The 21,412-nt window shown below is 33.8% G+C and overlaps 1 protein-coding gene across 1 annotated transcript in view; it reads left to right on the plus strand.

The window, feature by feature from the left end:
- The window catches only part of Zdhhc17 (zinc finger, DHHC-type containing 17), a gene marked incomplete at its 5' end in the record, with an annotated part of 82,022 nt that overhangs the window by 21,856 nt on the left and 38,754 nt on the right, over positions 1-21,412 (plus strand). The window contains 6 exon segments of the mRNA XM_005374347.2: positions 5,366-5,488; positions 6,087-6,164; positions 7,147-7,291; positions 11,977-12,041; positions 12,666-12,828; positions 18,753-18,878. Of these exon segments, the coding sequence (XP_005374404.2) occupies positions 5,366-5,488; positions 6,087-6,164; positions 7,147-7,291; positions 11,977-12,041; positions 12,666-12,828; positions 18,753-18,878 (700 nt within the window).

The raw sequence follows: 21,412 nt of genomic DNA on the forward strand, positions 1-21,412 counted from the left end.
CATCCTACATTTCCTTTCTTTTCAAGTATACAAATTAGAAATAGAATATAGTCAGTGTCATGTATTCGACTTATGTTGAGGGAGTTATCAGAGCTAATACATGATCTTCAAAATGCCAGATTGTCAGACTTCAAGTCAGAACAAGGAAACTCATAAATCTAGGAGTATTATAATGTAAAGTGATAAGGCGTTTGAAATACAGGAGATATTTTCATCTGCAAATAAAATGGGGAAACTATATTTATTTCATAGATACAACTTCAAGAAGTCTACATTCTTCTTCTTCTTCTTCTTTTTTTTTTTTTTTTTGGTCTTTTTGAGACAAGGCCTCTCTATGCAGTTCAGGCAGGCCTTGAATTCACTTTGTAGCCCAGACTGGCCTTGAACTCGCTGCAGTCCTCCTGTCTCAGCCTCCTGAGTGCTGGGATTACAGGTGTGTGCCACTATGCCTAGCTTTTTTTTTTTTTTTTTAAAGACAGGGTTTCACTATGTAGCTCAGACTGGCCTTAAACTCACAGCAGTCCTCCTGCCTCAGCCTCTTAAATGTTGGAAGTACAAGTGTGCACCACCACACCCAGCAAAGTCCACATTCTTTTAATTGGAGAATTAAATGTTCTTGCATTTAATGTAACTTATGTTAGGTAGGATGCACACGTGCCATTTTTGCTTTGTCATTTTGTTTCCCAATCCTTCCATTACTGCCTGCTGGAGATCCCCTGTACTATCTATTGAAGATCCCTTGTGTATGATTAGTCACTAATCTTTTGTTTCTTCTAAGGTTCTCTCTTTGTCTTTTGACAATTTGATTATGGTGTGTCTCGATATGTGGGTCTCTTGAGTTGATCCCTCTTGAATTTCATTGAGCTTCTTGGAAGTATATATATATATATATAATGTATAAATTTGATAGGTAGACATATAGACTAGTTGATCTTAGATTGTTTTTTTAATCCAGTTTGGGAAGGTTATTGTCACAATTTCTTCAAATATTCTTCCTGTCCCTTTGTCTGTTCTCCTTTTGGAACTTTTGTTCTTTTGATATACTTGATATCTCGCAGGTCTCTGAAGATCTGTTAATTTTTCTTTTTTTTTTTTTTTATATTTCTCATCCTAGATTGCCTCCATTGACTTACCATTGATTTTTTTTTTGTTTGTCTCCTTAAGTCTGCTTTTGAGTCCCTTGGTAAATTATCCTTGTAGTTACTGTATTTTTTCAACTGAAGAATTTCTGAGTTCTCTTTATGATTTCCTCTTGCTCATATTCCTTATTAGTTGAGACATTGTTCCTTTTGTTCTTTAGATATGGTTTCTTTTAGCTCTTCAATAATTTTCTTTACTACCTGAGTTGCTGAAAGCCTTTGGTTAATTTCTCTAGTACTGAAAATGTTGATTCTTTTGATAGTTTTTCAAGCTATTTAAATTGCTTTTTAAAATCTGCTCATGTTAACTTTCATTCTTGAATATTATCTATATTCAAAGATGAAAGCATACTTGAACCACTGGTAATTGAGCAAATTGCATTACTCTGCTCATTTTAAGTGATACTAGTCGTGAAAGTTCGTGCACATACCCAGTTTTATGACCCCTTGAGTAAGTCTTCCTGCTTGACTACATGTGTCTTGTTCGTCTGTTTTAAGTTTTTGAATGTTTAGTCTGTTTTTCTTCTGGTATAATTGAATTTTTAAATTTAAATATTTACTTACTTGAAGAGTTTTATTTACTTCATGTTTCATATTTGAGACTCTGAAAGTCTTGCTGTTCCACATTCTACACATCTGTCAGTCTAATTTCTTCTTTTGGACCTTTGCTGCTTTTGTTATCTTTCATTACTTTATTCTACCCTAATATATCATAGTTCTCATCAGCAAATAAATACACTCAAGCATCCTCCACTTTTTTTCTTTTTCTTTTTTTTTTTTTGGTACAGGGTCTCACTATGTAGCCCAGGCTGGCCTCAGACTTGCAGCCATCCTCCTGCCTTATCTTCCATCTTAAGAGAAAAAAACACACTCCTTTTTATCCTTCACATATTCATTCTAACTATCCTATCTCTTGGTTGTTTTTTTTTTTGGTACCAGGAATCAAACTCAGGACCATGTGCATGTCAGGCAGGCGCTTGTGCCACTGAGCTGTATCTCCGGCCCCGCTGTCTTTTTTTTATTAGTACAAGTTTGCAGTATATAATGATTACGTTCATTGTAGGGAATTAGTATATGTATATAACACATCTCAATTCTTTTTTTTTCTTCTTCCCCTCTACCTCCCTTTTTTATAGTTTTTAAAAATACTTTTTGCTAGCATTAAATTTATTTATAAGTCCTTATCAACGTAATTATCAAAAGTGCCAATTAATAGCCACACTAACAAGCCAAAAAACATAAACATATAAGACAATTATATTCAATTAAGGTATACTTTTATATACCTTTTTCATTATTTGGTTTCGTAGAAAGGATCTTTATATGCTGTTAACAATTTGTTTTTAAAACCCTTTATATTATCTTATTAAACATTTCAGTCTTACAGAAAAATACAGAGATATCACTTTCAGATTAAGCAATGCTAATTAGCCTATTTACAGATAGGGTGGTGCGATTAAATATATTTTAGATCTTGGCTTAGTATTTTGTAATACTGATATGGACATCTGATCCTAAATTTATTTTATTTGGATACCCCATTTTATATTTTATTGCTAAGAAAAGATACCTCACAAAGGTAAATAATGCCAAAATGGGAGAATGCTTCTTGTTGCAAGTTGGACATTTGAATCTAACTGGTAACTTGAGAAATCAGGTACTCCTCCTTCCACAGGGTTTGCTGTTTCTTTGTTTATTTTAAAATTTTTATTATTTTTTTATTGTTGTAGGTAGTGTCTGTGCCCTATGGATCATCAGCCTGAAGTGTAAACTTACAATACCCTTACGTCTTTTCTAAGAGGAATGCACAGTGACTTTAAAATTTTTCCTATATTTGCAGTTGCCTTTGAATGACCTGGTCTTTATTGTCTGCTCTGGAAAGGAGAAAGAGAAGAGTGACAGGGAGGAAGAAAAGGGTATTGGCTTTTTAAATTAGGGGGAAATCATTTCTGCTGGAGGGGTAGGAACTTGTAGCACTGAAAGAGTGGAAAGTGTGTGTGTGTGTGTGTAGGGGGCAGTGTACAACAACAATGGCCGCTGCTTCTCTGCACCAATTACAAGGAAGACAGAGCACAGGTCTGATATTGAAGGAGTGTGTCCTTTTGTCCCACCCTGTCTCTGGTAAGTGTCATATGCTGGTTGCTCTAGGAAAAGATACACAGCCGGGGCTGGGGGTTTAGCTCAGCAGCAAGCGCAAGGTCCTGAGTTCGATTCCCAGTACTGGAAAAAAACCAAAAAAAAAAAAGATACATAGCCACCTGCCACCGGGTAAGAAGTTGCTACTGGGTTAGAATTCCAAAATGGCTCTGTCACACAGACTCTACCAATGTAGTTGTTGTCTCGGTGGAGAAACAGATTTCTGGTTCCTCCTGCTCTGCCATCCTCCAAGAATGGCACTTACATCCTTTTTTTTTTTTTGGTTTTTCTCCGGTACCGGGAACCAAACTCACGACCTTGCGCTTGCCAGGCAGGCGCTTTGCCGCTGAGCTAAATCCCCAGCCCCCCACTTACATCCTTTTTAGGCACTTACAAATGTGAGAAAACTAACCAGTGAGTCTGTGGGTAAGATTTTCACTTACCCTGTCAAAGTGAGAGTCTGCTTTTGAAGATAAAATGCCTGGTTTTTACTTAGCTGTACAAATGTGAACAACTTCATGAAAGAACAAACAACCAAAGGTACTATTGTAATCCTTTCCTGCTCCTTCCTTAGGTTGATTTGTGGATGTGTGGGTGTGTTTGCTTGCACTCACATGCAGAACAACCAGAGACTACAGCATTGTGAAGGCTGTGTTAAATATTAGTAAAACATTTTTCTGTTAGATATGAATGTAGGTAAAAGTATCACTGGTTGAGTTGTTTAGCTTGTAAAAGAGGTAATTTGAGGCATGGCTAACAGGAATTAAGAGAAGGAGTTCGTTAGAATCAAATATGATATAGGAGTGCACTGCTCATAGAGAGAGCAGACTGGGAAAGAACAGCAAAGGAGGTGACTCCACAGAATAACCTGTGGTTGGGCTACAGTGAGATTATATGTTTTTTATAAAAGTATTAGCGTACATATAAGGAGTGTAGCAACATATACATATGCATGTGTATAAAGCAGTAGGCAAGTGTGTATGGGTGATTTTGTACTCAGATTTGTTTTATGCTAGCGGCATGTAGTTCCTCACTTTGAATGTCTCTAAGTTTATAAATAAGGGTCTTAGTTACCTTAGGTCGAGACTGAGGAAAATTGACTCAGATGGGCTCAGGACCCTCCTGTTTTGTCTTCTTTTGCAAAAGAATTGGGTGAAGTTATGTGACACAGTCACTTTCTGTTTGACCTCAGTGGAGTGGGATGAGTGGCTGCAGTGGTGGTTTGCCTCCAGAGGAATGTGTCTTCTTCCCGTGGTCACCAGTCTCAGTCACCAGCTGTCACAATTTACTGTGTATCTCCTGTTTCAGAAGTTTTAATGTTCGCTTCTAGTGTCACCTTATTGTATATCCTCTGTTGCTTCCCTGTTTGGATGCCACTCTATAATTAGGAGATGAAAGATATTGTCACATATGTTTAAATTTGTTTTTGTATTACGTACTTCCAGGGGTCCAGTATTTTGGTTAGGAAAAAGGTAATGGTGGCTGTGGCTTGATGATGGATTCTTGCTGGTTTATTGTACTATTCCTCTTACTTTGTTGATATTTGACAATTTCCACAATTTAGAAGTTTTTAAAAATTACCACAGTGACAGGAAATAGCAGTGAAGGTCAGGCTCCCTGCCTGTGCTTCTCTCTCCTACCCACTAGGTATATCTTCCCATATAAATCTGCCAGTAGACTATGTGCTATATCTCACTGGATTAAATTGAGTCACAGGGCTCTACCCCACCCTGCTCTTTACTCATACTTTTGTGTATTTAATATTTTTAGCTTAAGTGTGTATTTTTAAAGTTTAGCTCAGTCTGCTTTAATTGTGGAATAAGTGGTGCTCTAAAGAAAATGAGCAACTGATTGAAGTTTATTTCTGGTTTCCTTTTTATGAGATTTTACATTCTTAAAAGTGAGATACTTTAATATTGCAAAATGGATTAGTGAAAGCTGTTGAAACATTGATATTTTAAAAGTGATATTTTATGATGAATATAGTTCAATTACAGAGTATGAAATGGAGCATTATTTTCTTCTGTAAATTCTTTTTCAGCTTTGAATTTGTTAAGTAGTACTAACAATGCCATATTTTCTTTCTTAAGATACGGAATATATGAACGCTGCCGAGAATTGGTAGAAGCAGGTTATGATGTTCGGCAGCCAGACAAAGAAAATGTTACACTTCTCCACTGGGCTGCCATCAATAACAGGATAGATTTAGTCAAGTAAGTGTTTTCTGTGTTTCTAATTAATTACTAGTTGATTTTATTATAAAATCATTGAAAGTATCCTAAAAACTAATTATTTCTAAAATTTGTGACTTCTAAAAGTGTATGTGGTGTTCTTTTCTTAAAAAACAGCTTTAAAGGTATAACAAGACATAATAAAGGACCTTTATATTATGATGTATACTTTATAAAATTATTTCATGTATATTGTTTAATCTAAAGCAATCTTACATGGAAACTAAAGTTTAAAAGAACTGAGCAACTCAAAATAGAGCATGTCTTGACTATTCTATGAGTGTTCTGTTTCTGTATGCTACTACTCAAGTCTTTGAGATTCTCTGACCACCTTCTTTTTCTGTATAATTAATTGACATTTCAATTTTTTTATAACTTAAAAATTTATTTTTCTTTTACTTCCCAAAAAAGAGGTGTTGCTTTTGATACAAAATTCTGCTGAATATTTTTAAACTATCAAAAAAGATGGCTCATCTTCATGGGCACAAAGTAGCGTGAAGTCTAAAATGGACTTTTTTGTGTATAATTCCTTGAAGTTGAAGTGAAAGATGTCTAAAGTATTACAAATTTTGTCTTACAGATACTATATTTCGAAAGGTGCTATTGTGGATCAACTTGGAGGAGACCTGAATTCAACACCTTTGCACTGGGCCACAAGGTTCACATTTGCTTCTATGTTTTTTTTTTCTGTGTTTACTATACTAGTATAACTGTCATAAAAAATTACACTAAAATGAATGGGAGAATTTGTTATGGCAATAGTTAATATCATTAATGTCCTAATATATTGCTTTTTGGTGTTACCTGCATTGTAAGTAAAGCCTATTGTTCAAAATGTCCTTAGGGGATTACTGTGCCAATATTAATCCACTTAAAAGATTGGACTAAATTTTGGATATGTAAATGTAATACTTTCGCAACCTGTGTACATTTACAGTTAAGGAACTAGCTGGATGTGTTGCACACCTGTAATCCTAGCACTTGGGAGGCTGAGGCAGAAGGATTGTTGTGAGTTCTAGACCAACCTGGGCTACAAAGTGAGCTTAAGGCCAGCCTGAACTGCGTAGTGAGGCCCTTTCTCAAAAAGATGAAAAAAAAATTAAAGAACTAGTTCAGTTCTTGGGATTGAGATCACATTGAATAGAAATAATAGAATATAGTAATTACTGTGTTTTTTAAAAGCTATGAACAGCTACATAAATTATCAGACTGTTATTCCAATAAAACTTTTAGGAACCATAGAATTCTAAACATCTCTTGATACACACCTTTTTTTATTTGGTACTGGGAATCAAACTCAGGACCTTGCACTTGGTAGGCAGGTTCTTGTGTCACTGAGCTACATCCCCAGCCCTACATATCTGTTTAAAAATAATCTCGTAAAATATGTGTGTAATCTTTCCACTATTGCCTTGTTTAAAGGCAATGGGATGTGGTGGTACACATCTTTAATCCCATTACTTGGGAGGCTGAGGCAGAAAGATCTCCATGAGTTCAAGGCCATTCTAAGCTACATAGTGAGTTTAAGGCCACCCTGAACTACATAGCAAGACCCTATCTCAAAAAAAGAAAAAAATCCCTCAAAAACTCCAGAAGATCTTGTTTGAAATAACTTCAGTAAGTATTCTTTTATGTTTTAGACAAGGCCATCTATCCATGGTTGTACAACTAATGAAATACGGTGCCGATCCTTCATTAATTGATGGAGAAGGATGTAGCTGTATTCATCTGGCTGCGCAATTTGGACATACCTCAATTGTTGCTTATCTCATAGCAAAAGGACAGGTAAAGTATCACAGTGGTGTAGATTTTAATCATTCTTCATGGGTTAAATGCCTAATATATTTGGTGTTATATGTTTAACGACCAGGTGATATTTAAGGAATACTTTCTGATGCATGAAGAAAATAAATAAATACAAAGTTGATCTGGTGCAACATGAAAACACAAAAATAAGAATAAAAAACATGAAAATAAGAATCATGAATCCATTTTTTTTTTTTTTAAATTTCTGAGAGACAAATTTTGGAGGATGTGGTAGCGCATGCCTGTAATCCCAGCCCTCAGGAGGCTAAGGCAGGAGGATCACCACAAGTTTGAGGCTAGCCTTGGCTACGTGCTGAGTTCAAGGCCAGCCTGGACTACATAGTAAGACCCTGTCTAAAAATAAAAAATAAAACAAAAAAAACTCCTTCCCAAAACAAACCCATACTAGAAGTAAATCCTTGGAAAGTAAAGGAGAAAATTCTGTTATCTACTTTTTCCCTACTTAGATTTTTTGACTATATTATCTGATGTCATCTTAATGTTTTTGAAGTTATTTATTGGTTATATTTTAATACGTCTTTAGGGGAGTAATTTCTTCAAGATCAGTTTCTCATTTTCTGCTCTATAAAATAATTTTGCTTATAGTCAGAGAACTGATGATTTAAATACTTCTGATTTTTCTTGAACATGTGGCAGTGACCATAATCACGTTAAATATTACCAGTGTCCGTATATGACTGTGTTCTTCTAATAAATATACTTTGTTAAAAATAATGTAACCCAGTTTTTCTTGCATGTATTTTTTCTGGTTATATTTATGAATTAATTTTATAAATAAGTATCTCATCATAAGAGTAAGATAAATGAGTGATTTATTGCTCTCAACATATTTATTGTTATTTGAATTTAAATTTTTATGCTGACTCAATTTGAATATTATTTCCTTTAATGAATTCTTAAAATGTTTATTTTTGGCAGTACTGAGCAGTAGCCATTGGGTGTTGTGCACTAGCCCTTAAGAAAGGAGGCGTAGAATTACTAAGCTAGCTGCTGGAAGGGGAGTTTATTACCGTGTTAACACACTATCCCCAAACCTCATGGTTAAGAACAGTTCTGATCATTTAGTATATCTCACGGTTCTGTGAGTGGAATGGGCTTGGCTAGGTGGTTCTTTTTCTTGTAGTAATGGCTGGGGCTTGTAGTTATTCAGCCTCTTGACTGGGTTGGAGGGTTGGTTGACTCACTTGACATATTATCTTGTGCCTTGGTAGAAATAAGCGGACTATTTTTAGCTAGGATGCTGGGACAGCTGCGCCTCTGTCTTTTTCCTGCAGTGTTAGAACTTCTCAGTATCACTTCATGTAGTCTTCCTAGCAGAGAACTAGATTTTTTAAATGGTGCCTCAGAGCTCCTAAAAGAATAAGGGCAGAAGCTGTTCTTCTTTAAGTCTTAGGTCTTCACTGGGCACAGTAACATTTCTGATCCTTTCTCTCAGTTAAAGTACAGAATGGGTCCCACTTGTGTTAGTGTGGGAACAGGCCAGCACAAGGTTTAGAAGACAGGGAGGTGAGTCTTGTGGGACCATCTCTGAAGAACAACAGGGGATTATCCTTAGTCTCCCGTGGTTTCTTCTAGAGCAGGATTTGAAGAATTAATGGTACACCCTTTTTTTTCAATTTTTAAGTGGGGAAGAAAAATGGTATACATTTTTGAGTCTTCATAGCTTTTTTTTTGGTACTGATTTTGCAATTTGGATGATTCTAGTAATATTCTTAAGTCCAGCGTCGTAGACTATAAAATTCTAAAAGAGTAGGATGTATACCTATCATAGTGTTTTTTATACAAAAATGATGAATCTGATGAATAGTTTTATGACTTAGAAAAAGGAGAGCCCAATGCTCTCCTGCCCACCCCTTGCAGCTTTTGATGCTGCGCCTCGAGCAGCTCTGACTTGCTTATTCTCTGTGTCCTTGTGCTTGCTGTTCCTCCTGCTAATGTAGCCCTTCCTCTGACGGCGACTCTCCTCTCTGTTCAGTCAGGTGGTTGCTCCAATTTTATTAGTTCTGGTTAATTCTCACTTACAAGTAATAATGAAATTAGTATATTTTTATTTTGTTTTCTCTTTCCTAGTCTTTTACTGACTTTAGTAATCATTTTTCTTAGTTAATCTTGTTGTGATAAATTTGTACTTCTTAATTTTTCAGCTTTAGATAATAGGCTTTGACTCATAGCTCTTACGAGTAAGGTTCATGGCATTCATCTTTTCAGTCCTTTTCCAGTTTTCCCTCTATTTTTGTTGTATCAGTTTTACATTATTACAGTAGTTGTACCAATTTTACATAGTTGGGGAATTAAACATTTCCATTCAGTTTTGTGATCCTATTTTTCACAGTTTTATTTTACTTATTTATTAAATATATTTAGTGCTCACTACCAATTCTTTTGAATGGTTTTTAAGAGAGAGGGGAAAATGCTAATTTACAGAGCTCTCTGACACGGAATTCTCATGAGCTTTTGGTCTTGGCTTGCTAATTCTTTCGACAAGGGAATACACGTACATCCATTGGAAAGGAAGTAGTAGGTTTTAAATTACAACTCAAAGAGAGAAAAGGTTGAATGAATTTCATTTTCCTTTTAGTACTCTAGAGATGTGTACTAAATTTTACATATTTTATTCATTGATATTTTATTACAGCTTTTTAAAAAGGATATAAAAAGACTTGTATCCAACAGTAAGAAATTAAAAATTAAAAATTTACATGATTAGGGGCTGAGGACAGCTCAGTAATAGAGTGCCTACCTGGCCCATGCAAGGCCTTTGGTTTGCTCTCTAGCAACCCCCCCAGAAAAAAAAGAATTTACAAAGTTTATTTGGATTAGATATTAGGACAGTGATACATAAAGTATCTATCTCTCACATATGAAACAAAGAAGTTTGTGTCATTCCTTTGAAAATAACTTTTAAATCATGATAATTTAAAAAAAAAAAACCTGTAAGTAAGCTGTATTGAGCACTTTTGGGTGAGGTCACAGAAGATATTTCCAGGAACACTACCAAAATGCAGAAATGAGTTTATAATGTGTAAAATTATACTTCACTACAGTATTCATGATGAAAAATTAAGTAGTGCCATTTGAAGGATATACTCTCGTTCTCTGTTGTAATGGTTTCAGCACTCTGCATTTTTTCCCTCAAATCATTTGGATAGTGTTCATCTTTGAGACATGGCCCCCATCAGCAATAATGGTTCACAGAGAACTACTACATAGATAGCTCTACTCTTCCACTGCTGATAGATTTGCAACACAACTTGGATTAGAGCTTCTTATGTAATAATATAACCAAGAAATGGGAGGTGGGAAAGGGAAGCAGAAGGCACTTAGTATTTATTACGAGTCTGTTCTTTTCCAGACTGTGGATTGGCTCTCTTGCATATGTTATTTTGTTTAATGCTTATGAGAGTCTTATGAAAATATTTGTTTCCTCAGCTTTTGAGTAATACACATAGGCTCAGAAGATTAGTTTTGTCCACTATCTTAGTGATTAAAGGTGGAACTAGGAATTGATAACCACGTCTGTCTTATTCTAAAGCTTGTGCCTTCCCCAGGCCTAGAATAGTAGCTATGTAAGTCTGTCTTTTAACACATGATTTTGATCATTTACTTTGCTAGGCACTGAGAATACAAAGATAGATTTAATATAATTTTGGTACTTGAAAAATTTCTGTTCTAATTAATGAGACAGATGCTCCAGGCAGAGAGGATAATCAGACCACATTGGAGTGGATTAGGAATTACAATTTCAGGGCAGTGAAACTGATAGAATCTCTGATAACACTGAAAGGAAATTTAGAGAACTAGGAATGATTTTTATTTAGTAGGTAATAGCTTTAATTTTAATTTGATATAAATGAAGTCAACAGTATAAAAAGGGAAAACAAAAAGTTGAGTAGAAGAAAATTATAGCTTACTAAATTGTTTGTTCAGGAAAAATATTTATGCATATTTTTAATAATAAAAATATAAAGTGCTCCTATAACCCAAATTATAATAGATGTCTCGAGAGGAAAGAATCGGAAAGGTGCTTATTTGTGATGGGACAGGAAAAGGAGAGATACAGATTCTCATTTTTCATACTAAAGAGTCTCAGAAGACAATACCTGAAGCTGAAAATCAAGTAGCAGTTCACCTTTCTTAAAGATACAGAGCAAATGATGAGTTAAAAACAGCTGGGCATGGTGGAAAGGCGTGGGATTGCTTTTTCACATTGCTTTTTTCTCAGAAATTTGCAGAACTGTTTAACCCGAAAAATGTACATCATAACAATAAAATATTAAACTTGAATTTATTAAAAAGTTGGGTTCTTAGCCTTTGTTTTGGAGTGCCTATGGATAAATGGGGTTTTGTTAGTCCCTCTTATTATGCATTAGTAGAAAAAAGTTTTTCAGCAACTTAACCTGTCCTTTGTAGCTGAAAGATGAGAATATATCAAGATTCTTAAATGCAAAACACTTAAAAGGGAAACCTATAAAAGTATAACATGTTAATTAAAATACTTAGTGGCTATACTGAATGTTAAAGCAAAAATTTCATAAATCATCCTTGATTATTACTACATTGGCCTCTCCTATAATGTGTAACTTAGATTCTTCCAAGTAATTTTGGTTAGGAACTTATAAAATTTTACTGTCTGACTTTATCAGGATGTAGATATGATGGATCAGAATGGAATGACACCTTTAATGTGGGCAGCTTATAGAACACATAGGTATGTAACCATTATAAAATACTTACTGAGATAATAATATGAAAGAAGTGATGAGAAAAAGCAGTAACTGTTATACTTACTACTTACTATGATGAATAGTATAAAACATAAATTACCTCTTTGAATGTTTTGGTGTCTGTGTTTACTTCTACCTCAATAATTGTAGCTCCCATAATCTATTCCTCCTTTTAACAGTTCGTAAAGATGAAAGAAGTTATCTTCTTTAAAAAAGTAATTAATTTTTCATGTGATTTACATACTGGCAAGTTTAATGTATTAATTTGTAAGTTGTCTTAAATTATTTGTGGAATAGTCCGGATTAAAATTAAAATATTCATATTCTTTAATTATTTAGGTATTAATAACATCAGTTCCTACATCAAAAATAGAAAATATCAGGACCAAGTATTCTGTCCCTTAAAACTCTATTACTTATCTGAGTTGCATATACTTAAAACTTAATATTAAAGTATTGTCTTACTACGATTTTAAAGTTGTTGAGTAGGTTAGAAGTGTTCCGAAATGGAATGCAAATGTAACCACAGTCAGTTTAGTATTTGTAATGATTTCGATAATTGAAATTAGGGTTGTTGTTGTTGTTGTGTTTTTTTTTTTCCTTTTCAGTGTGGATCCAACTAGATTGCTTTTAACATTCAATGTTTCAGTTAACCTTGGTGACAAGTATCACAAAAACACTGCCCTGCACTGGGCAGTACTAGCAGGGAATACCACAGTCATTAGTCTTCTTTTGGAAGCTGGAGCTAACGTTGATGCCCAGAATATCAAGGTAAAAGCAAACAATTTTGATGATGCTATGTGAAATGTGACTTGTAATATATGAGTTCCTCAATAAAACAGTTTTTTCATAGACTGTGAAAGTTGAAAGAAACTTACTTAGCTCAACCCTTTAGTTCTGGAGTAATAATTGGTTTTCAAACCTTGGATCATTTACTTTGATATTGCAATATTGAAATATTGGTATCCTTTGCTTTATTAAATATTGGTATTAAATATTGGCATCCTTTGCTTTAATGAATGCATACTGGTTTTGGAGATTAGATTATGTAACTATTTTTACAGATGAAAGGAAGTAGTGTTTTGGTTTAAGATCATTACAGATAGCGTAAGTTCGTAGCTAAACCCCTTGTCATAAATTTTAGTAATTTTTGACTTGGTCATTTACTGCTTTTTTGTAAGGTCAGTCTCTGAAATTTGATAAGTACCTTTATGCTATTTATAGGAGACCCCCCCCCACCTAAATGGTGAACTAACCCCGGAAAAGTATAAAATTGTTCAACAGCCAAGTAAAATTAACATTTACTCTCTTGAAAATTTAGATATTTGTAGGCATTTTATGAATACATGTAAGAAGAATCTACTGGTAGGCTTAAATTTTGGTTGCCCTTAGTTTTACAGCTTTGGACAAGAGTCTTTCAGCACCAGGACTCTTTCTATGAAATGGCGTTAAGCATTATTGTCAGAAGGGACTGTGCCCATTGACAAGTGTTCTTTAATTTTAGCTGTAATTCATTGTCATGTTTTATAAATGTCTAAAGGATATGAGCTAATTAAATATGAAGAGAGTTCAAGCCACATGCTAACCTGAAATGGCCAATCAAAAAGTAGGTATCTCTTGCTGGATCGGGGCATCTCTTTATGTTCCAATGAGTCATTCTTCCTTGATTTGGTTACTTTAAGAAGAGAAGTTAAAGCTACTAAAGTAAAACAGCGTTCATTAGTTTTAAACTATAACTTATTTAAGGTTATAACTAATTTTTAGAAATGAGCCTAGTTATAAATATTTAAAGGAAGTACCTAATATTGGAAATTAGGAAATTGATAAAACCTTGTATGTGTTGCCTTTATTTTTTTAAACTTCAAAGTCATCTTGTCTCTGTTCAAGTGCTCAAATGATCCAGTAACTGCTTCCAAACACAGCAAAGAGGAAAGTCACCATAGCATGCCATACTGTAGTGCCTGACACATGAAGGATGGTCTTGCTGTATTTATTTACTGGCTGCATGAATGAAGATTGGCATAGTCTTGACTTTTACCCAGGCTATATTTAATGACTGCTAAGCTATGTTTCTGCCACTTAGAAACTATGGAGAAATTTTGGCTTTCCCAAAAATTTTTAAATAGGATGCTCTGAAAAGTTTGTACACTAGAATTAGTAAATTAGTTAGAACCCAGGTCAAAGAGATGGTAGGTTTGACCTAACCTGGTTAGTAATCCCACAAGAAAAGTTCAGTGAAGTCTGCTCATATTTTCTTTTGAATTACTTTCTGGTGCTTTTCTTCTCTTTGTTGCTAGACACACATTCCTAAAGTGGTGATGTGCCAGAAATACATTTCAAGATATTTAGTGTTTTGAACCAATTTCAGAGTGGCAAATAGTAAAACTCTGTATACCTTCTTCTGCCAGTAGCCATATAGTATATTGAAACTGCAGTAATGCCAAAGAATTCCTACAGTAAGGTAACTACATGGTTTTGTAATTTGAAACCAGCAATGCTTTTAGAATTTTTTAAACATCATTTGTATCCATAAAAAAATTTATTCTGTCACAATTGTTAAGTATTTGAGGTATGGTTTATAATTTTAACATCTTTTCATGTAAGTAATGAAAAGTTGTGATCCCCATTAACCATTGCACCAACCTTTAATCTTAGTAAAAGAAATAATCTGTAATGAACTTCAACAGACTGGTAATGGTAAGAATAGATATATTTGAAGTGATTTAAATGATTTTGTATTTTTAAAAAAATTGTATTATATGTTCAGGTACATTAGTTTTAGAGATCAGATAAAGTGGAATGTAGCTTCCTTGACTATTTAAATTTATGTATGTTTGTAAAAGAACATTTTTCACACATTTTTACTATTTTAATTTCTGACACATATATTCAAGGTGGACTAGGACAAAAATTACTTTAAATATAATTCTCTGGTAGCTTCTGGAGCGACATTAGTTATCGAAAATAAAATCTAAGGTATTTCATTTGCTCAGGCAGCATTTATACTCTCAGGGAAAGTTGTCTTTTTATCTTTTCTGTTGAATGGTAGAGTTTTGTTTTAAAATGCACTTCCTGTGTTACTAAGAGGATGAAGTATTAGTTGCCTTTTCTACTGGAATCTGGTCCCAGTGAAGTTGAATGTGGTCACCACCTTATAATAGAAACTGTTGCTTTTTACTCAACACGTACTTGTTCAGTGGTGCGTAGTGAAAATGTTTGACAGATACGGTCGCTCTTCTCTCAGAACTTAAATTGAGGATATAATCCATAAATAAGCTAAAAATGACAATTGAGTCACAGGGTTTGAGAGAGCCACAGCATCTAAGAGTGATTTGAGAATGCTTCTCAGGAGATGACATTTACCTTGAGAAATATGTGGTGAGAAACAGCCAGTTATGTAAAGATGTGTGAGGGAAATCTTTCCATGTAGAGGAACATGTGAGTAAAAAGCTGTAAACAGTTTGCCATATTCAAGGTACAAAAAAGGGACAAGTTGGCCAGAGTAGAGTGAGCAAGGAAATGAAGTTGCTTGAGAAGCAGGTGTCAGATGTGCATCTTTAAAGTATTACCTTGGCTGAGGAAGAAGCATTGAAAATTTAAGAAAATGGAAAGGAATAGGGATCACTTGGTCTGCTGTAATAAATTAGGCATAGGGTGATACTAGCTTAGCCTAGGACCCGCGAGTAGAAGTGGCAGGAAGTGAATGGATTTGGATAGGATATTTTAGAGTAGAAATAAAAGAAAATATTGATGACTTAGCTTTCTTTTAATTAACTGAGTGTCTTGTGATATATGTTGAGATTTTGAAGATTGAAGGAGAAATACTTTTTTGAGGGTGAGGGTGATAGGAATTGGTTCTGTTTTGGTAGTATTTTGTTTGAAGTGGTACCTTTTAGCTGTGTGTACTATATTAAGTTAATTAAGTACGTTTAGATTGTTGCAGATTTTGAAAGAAAAATTCATTTTAAGGAAATCAGATTCTTTGTCCAGAAATTGGCAGTATATTTATTTATACCTGTCTTAAATCTTAGGAAAGTCTTGCTGATAAAAATGATCTGAAACAGTAGCAGGTAGCCTAGAAACTCGGATTTGACTTTTAAGAGCAATAAAGAGTTACATTCTTCAAAGAATATGAAAAATTATACATGGTGTTCTAAACTATTCAACTAATGGTTGATCCTACTTCTAAAATAATTACTTTCCTTATAAGATTGAGCTGGTTCCTTGGAAACATTATTTTGAGATTTGCCTTTGTAAATTAACCAAAGGAATTAAATTATTTTAATATATAAAGAAATGGATCTTCTATTGAAATAAGGGAACGTATTTTGAAGACAGTTGATACTAAATGATAGGTAACTTTAAAACAGCTCTTTTGATTCTCACTCTGGAGTCTACCAGGGGATTTTGGAGTGGGTAAAAGTCATGCATTAGCATTTTCTGAGGAGAGGGTTATTAGCTTTAACTAGATATAACTCAAGAGAATTTAAGATTCATGGTCCTAGATAATAGTTACATAGAATAGACTTAAATCTTTTCTTGTTAAGCAACAATAATAGGAAAAAGTAATTTGCTCTATTAAGAATAAACATCAAAACTATGGTCTATATCATTGTTATTTTGGGAGCAGTGTTTCAGTTCAGACTTTTTAAAACATTTTATCCCCTAGCATGTTTTTGGTTATATAGCTAAATTTAGATGAGTTGAGTTTGGGGGGAACAATTACCTTGAGGGCTGATAAAGCCCTTTATAATATTTTCTTTTTAAAATTATAAAAGGACATAAATCTTAGTTTATATAGAATACAAAATTAATGAGCTCTGTTAATATATTGAAAGATCTTGTATGATTTCTTCAAAGGAGGTAAGACATTTTTCAGAAAATAATTGTTTACTACCTCTTGAATACCTGACCTAGAGGGTCTCTGAGGAATTTTCCTTAATATTGTCAGTGAAATTCAGTCTCACTTAGAAAAAGCTGCCATAATGTTTATCTGACTAAAACCCTTGAAGAATTTCTTTTATAAATGCTCCATGTGGATTCTTGCTGATGTTGCTGTTGTACTATTATTTATTATTTTTGCCGAGACATGGAGTGACCAAATACAGATTTAATTCAGAACCCTGATTTAAGTGTAATTTTTAAAAATAATTGCTTGCTTACCAGCTGAATAAAAGAACTATACAAAAATAGTCAGATGACTAGAGGAGTAGTTTAAAGATTTTTTTAAAGCACACTCAATCTTTTTGTCTAGGCAATCCTTAGGTGTCACATGGCCCTCTAGTGGAAGGGATGCTCAGCTGGACCGAGGCAACTGCAGGATATTCTCTGGGAGTTGTTACCCAAGGGATTGCTATTATTCAGGTAATATTTATAGTTTGGATTAATTAGCTGGTTGTGACAACTTAGGTGATGGAATTCTGGAATAAGCAAGGAGATACTTAAACTAAACATCCCCAATTGTGAAAGATTCACCTAGGTTAGCCCATTCCTTAATAAATACCATTGATTTTTATATTAAAAGATTGGTGGGTTTTTTATTGTTGTTTTGTAATAGTTGTTGCTATTGGTGGTGGTGATGTTTTATTTTATTTTAGAAATAAAACACACACTATTCTTGATAAGTAATTATCCCTCATGAGTAAGGTACTTTTTAAGATTCCTTATTTCTTATTTCTTGTTTTTCAACATTTAGAAAAAAAATTTCATTGTTTATTTTTCTAAAGCAATTTGAGTTGCCAGTCTGTACATTCTTTAAATTTTGGTTAACAGTAATTGTAATTTCACTTTTCTATTAAAGAAATAGTGGGAGGCATTGAATAGAATGAAAATGTAGGTGCCTGACTAATTTGCAAAAGGAGAAATGTAAGTTTAAATTAGTAAAAGGAAAAAAGGAAAGTAAGTCTAGTCTTGGAATTTGTATGTCTTGTTTCTTCATTTCATACATTTTAGTCCTACGCACTTACACTCCTAGGCGTTCTTTTTCTTTACATTAAAGGGATCTGCTGTAAGTTTATAACTTCAGCTAAACTGCTTTTTAAAAATTCACTTTTCTTAATGTGTGCAAATTTCTGGATGAGGTAGTGAGTTAATACGTAGGTCAAGAATGCCAAGCCAGCATTGTAGCAGCAGAAACAGAATTTGACTGTTCTTTTTCTTCCCTATTCTCTTCTTAAGGCTCTTTCTAGCATTGAAGTAAAACTGAAAGATACCTGGCAATTTATGTAGTAGGATGTTTTGTAATAATAAGTATTACTAATGAAATCTTTAAAGAATATAAAATTACTGATAAACTTATAGTGACAGCCACTGATCCAGCAGGTATTAAAATACCTACTTTTTGATTGCTCTCTAGTATGTCCAAATGTAAGCAAAAATAGTGTACAAAATAAGGTGAAAAAATGCACTTTCTGACTGTACTTTGGGATATCATAATAAATATGTATTGATTTAGATTTTTTAAATTGACCTTACGCAGTGTTGAAACAGTGTTAGTGGGTTGGGGATGTAGCTCAGTGGCATAGTGTCTGCCTGGCAAGCACAAGTCCTGAGTTTGATTCCTGTTACCAAAAAAAACCCCAACAATGTTAGTGTATTAATGTGGTCAGTTTATTTTTATGGAAGTGCCTTCGAAGTTATCATTGAAATAGTCTTGTTTTATTTTTAATGGGAATTTCTTCCAATTACATTATCAGGGTGAATCGGCACTTGATTTGGCAAAGCAGAGAAAAAATGTGTGGATGATCAACCATCTGCAAGAGGCAAGGCAAGCCAAGGGATATGACAGTCCATCTTTCCTTAGAAAGCTAAAAGCTGATAAGGTAAATGCATGACTGAAAGTTTTCATTCTCTAATCTTTCACCATTTATAGCTGTCTTTACTCAGCTTGGCTGTTCACAGACTTCAATTTTGCCATTTCCCATTGTGATTTTAAAAATATTTTATTCAGAATACGGTGAAGGTAAATAACAAAGTTTCTTAGGGCCTTTTTTATTTAGTTTATGATCTGGGTTGTTAAGGGTGAGTGTGTATAATTAAGGGTGAGTGTGTATGAAATTGTTTAAATCTCCATAGGTTATAATACACATTTTAGTTTACCGAGTCAACTGGCTTTTGTTAAATTATATATAAAAATAAAGGGTTTTTTTCTGTGATATTCATGATTTGAATGGTAACAAATTGTGAAGCACTTTAGTTGTAATATGTATCTTTTTTAAACCAGCAACTGAAACTCTAATTAGAGTTTTTAATTCTTTTATGATACTGTGCAACTTTTTTTTTTTTTTTTACTGGGAAAACTTTTATTCTTGACTACTTCATGGAAATTCATTTTACATTTTCCATATACTTTGAATTTTAAAGTGTGTGACTGTTGACTCAATTGCCCAATTATGATTTCAGAACTTACAATATTTTCCCAAAAGGGGTGGGTCTAAATTTTTGTTTGTTTGTTTGTTTTTAGACAGGGTATCACTATGCAGTTCAGGCTGGTTTTGAGCTCACTTTGTAGCCTAGGCTGGCCTCGAACTCGCAACAGTCCTCCTGCTTCAACCTCTCCTGAGTGCTGGGGTTACACGTGTGCACCACCACACCTGGCTCTAGATTCTTTAAAAACAGCATTTCTATCAAAGGAGAAATTAATTAACTAACTTTTTAAAAATATATACCCAAATAGTTGATAGTGTATCTTACCAATAGCTAGTTTCTGAGTGGGAATAAATTTTGGGTACCACCTGATGTATATCTTCGTCAGGCTGCCCTGTTTACAATTTTATTAACATTTATAAAATCTACAAGTAACATCATACTTGATAAGGAAAAACTGCTTTTACTGCTAAGATCAAGAACAAGGCAAGGCCGTCTGTCTTATCCGTCTTACTGCTTTCATTCAGCATAGTACTAGAGGTTCTAGTTATTGCAATAAAGAAAATAAAAGGAAATTAAAAGGCATATAGATGAGAATGGGAGGGGCAAGTATCCCTACTTATAGTCTATCATGATTGACTGTGAAAATCTCAAGAAATCTACAAAAAAGAAAAAGAAAGAATTCTTAGAACTAATAAATGAGTCCAACAGGGTTACAAGATAAAAGGTAAGTTAGACAAAAATCCATGTTCTTCCAGTGTACGGAGTAAACATAGACACCAAAATTAAGAATACATTTAGAACTGGAATGTCTCAAAAATTTTATTAAAATACTTGGTGTAAATCCAACCAAAAGTGTAATGTATACTAAAATCAAAAAGTGCTGGTGAAGGAAGTCAAAAATGATCTAACAAAATGGAGAGAGAATTTGTTTATGAACTAGAAGACCCAGCATAGCAAATTTTTAGTTAGTATGCAATCCTGTCAGAATTTCGGCAAGAGATTTTATATATAACCAAGAGAATTCTGAGATAACTGGATCTGAAAGAGCTAAAACAATTTTGCAAAAGTGGAATCATCACCTGCTTTCTGTATAATCTGATCTGTTCTATAGCTATGGTGATCAGTGTGCTGTGGTACTACTAGAGAGATAAACTTACAGATCAGTGCAATGGAATACAGCCCAGAAATAGAACCACAAAGATACACTCCCACTTTTGACAGAAATGCAGAAGCAATTCAGTGAAAGTAGATAGCCGTTTCACTAATAATTTAGGAACACTTGAACCTCCCCAGGCAAAAACCAACTAGCTCACTAAATAAAATAAACCTCAACTCAAATATTATGCTTTATATAAAAATTAACTGAATTTTTTAATTGTAAGACATAAAATTATTATCTTTAGAATGAAAATAGGAAGAAGTCATTAAGATCTTGGTCTCTGCAAAGAATTATTAGAATTGACATGAAAAGTACAGTCCATAGAAGGATAAAATGATAAACCAGATTTAAAACTTGAAACTTGCTCTGTTAAAGACTGTATGAAGAGACTGCAAAGATAAGCTATAGACTGGGAGATAATATTGATAAGCCATATGATATTGATAAGCCGTACTCTAGCACCCAGAGTATATGGGAATTCTCAAAACTCATGTATGTATATCTATAATTCTTTCAAAATTACAAAGTTAGTAAAAGTAGGTTACTGAATGGTTGAATCTAGGTAACACAGGTATTTCATATCTGTATAGTAACGTCACCGATACATTTTTATATCATCTTACATATATTAAATGAGACTTTGAAAAAAAATTGACTAACCAAATTTGACCCAGAAATCAAACACATAAAATACCTAAGTGAAATAACTCATATGTTCACACAGAAATGAATATTGAAATGTTTATACTTTTTAATTCATAATCACCATGAACAGAAGCAGTTCTGATTTGTCAGGTGGGGAATACATAAACATGGAATGTACTCATG

Source organism: Chinchilla lanigera, unplaced genomic scaffold, assembly GCF_000276665.1.
Source record: "Chinchilla lanigera isolate Chin_1 unplaced genomic scaffold, ChiLan1.0 scaffold00004, whole genome shotgun sequence".
NCBI classification, from domain to species: Eukaryota; Metazoa; Chordata; class Mammalia; order Rodentia; family Chinchillidae; genus Chinchilla; species Chinchilla lanigera.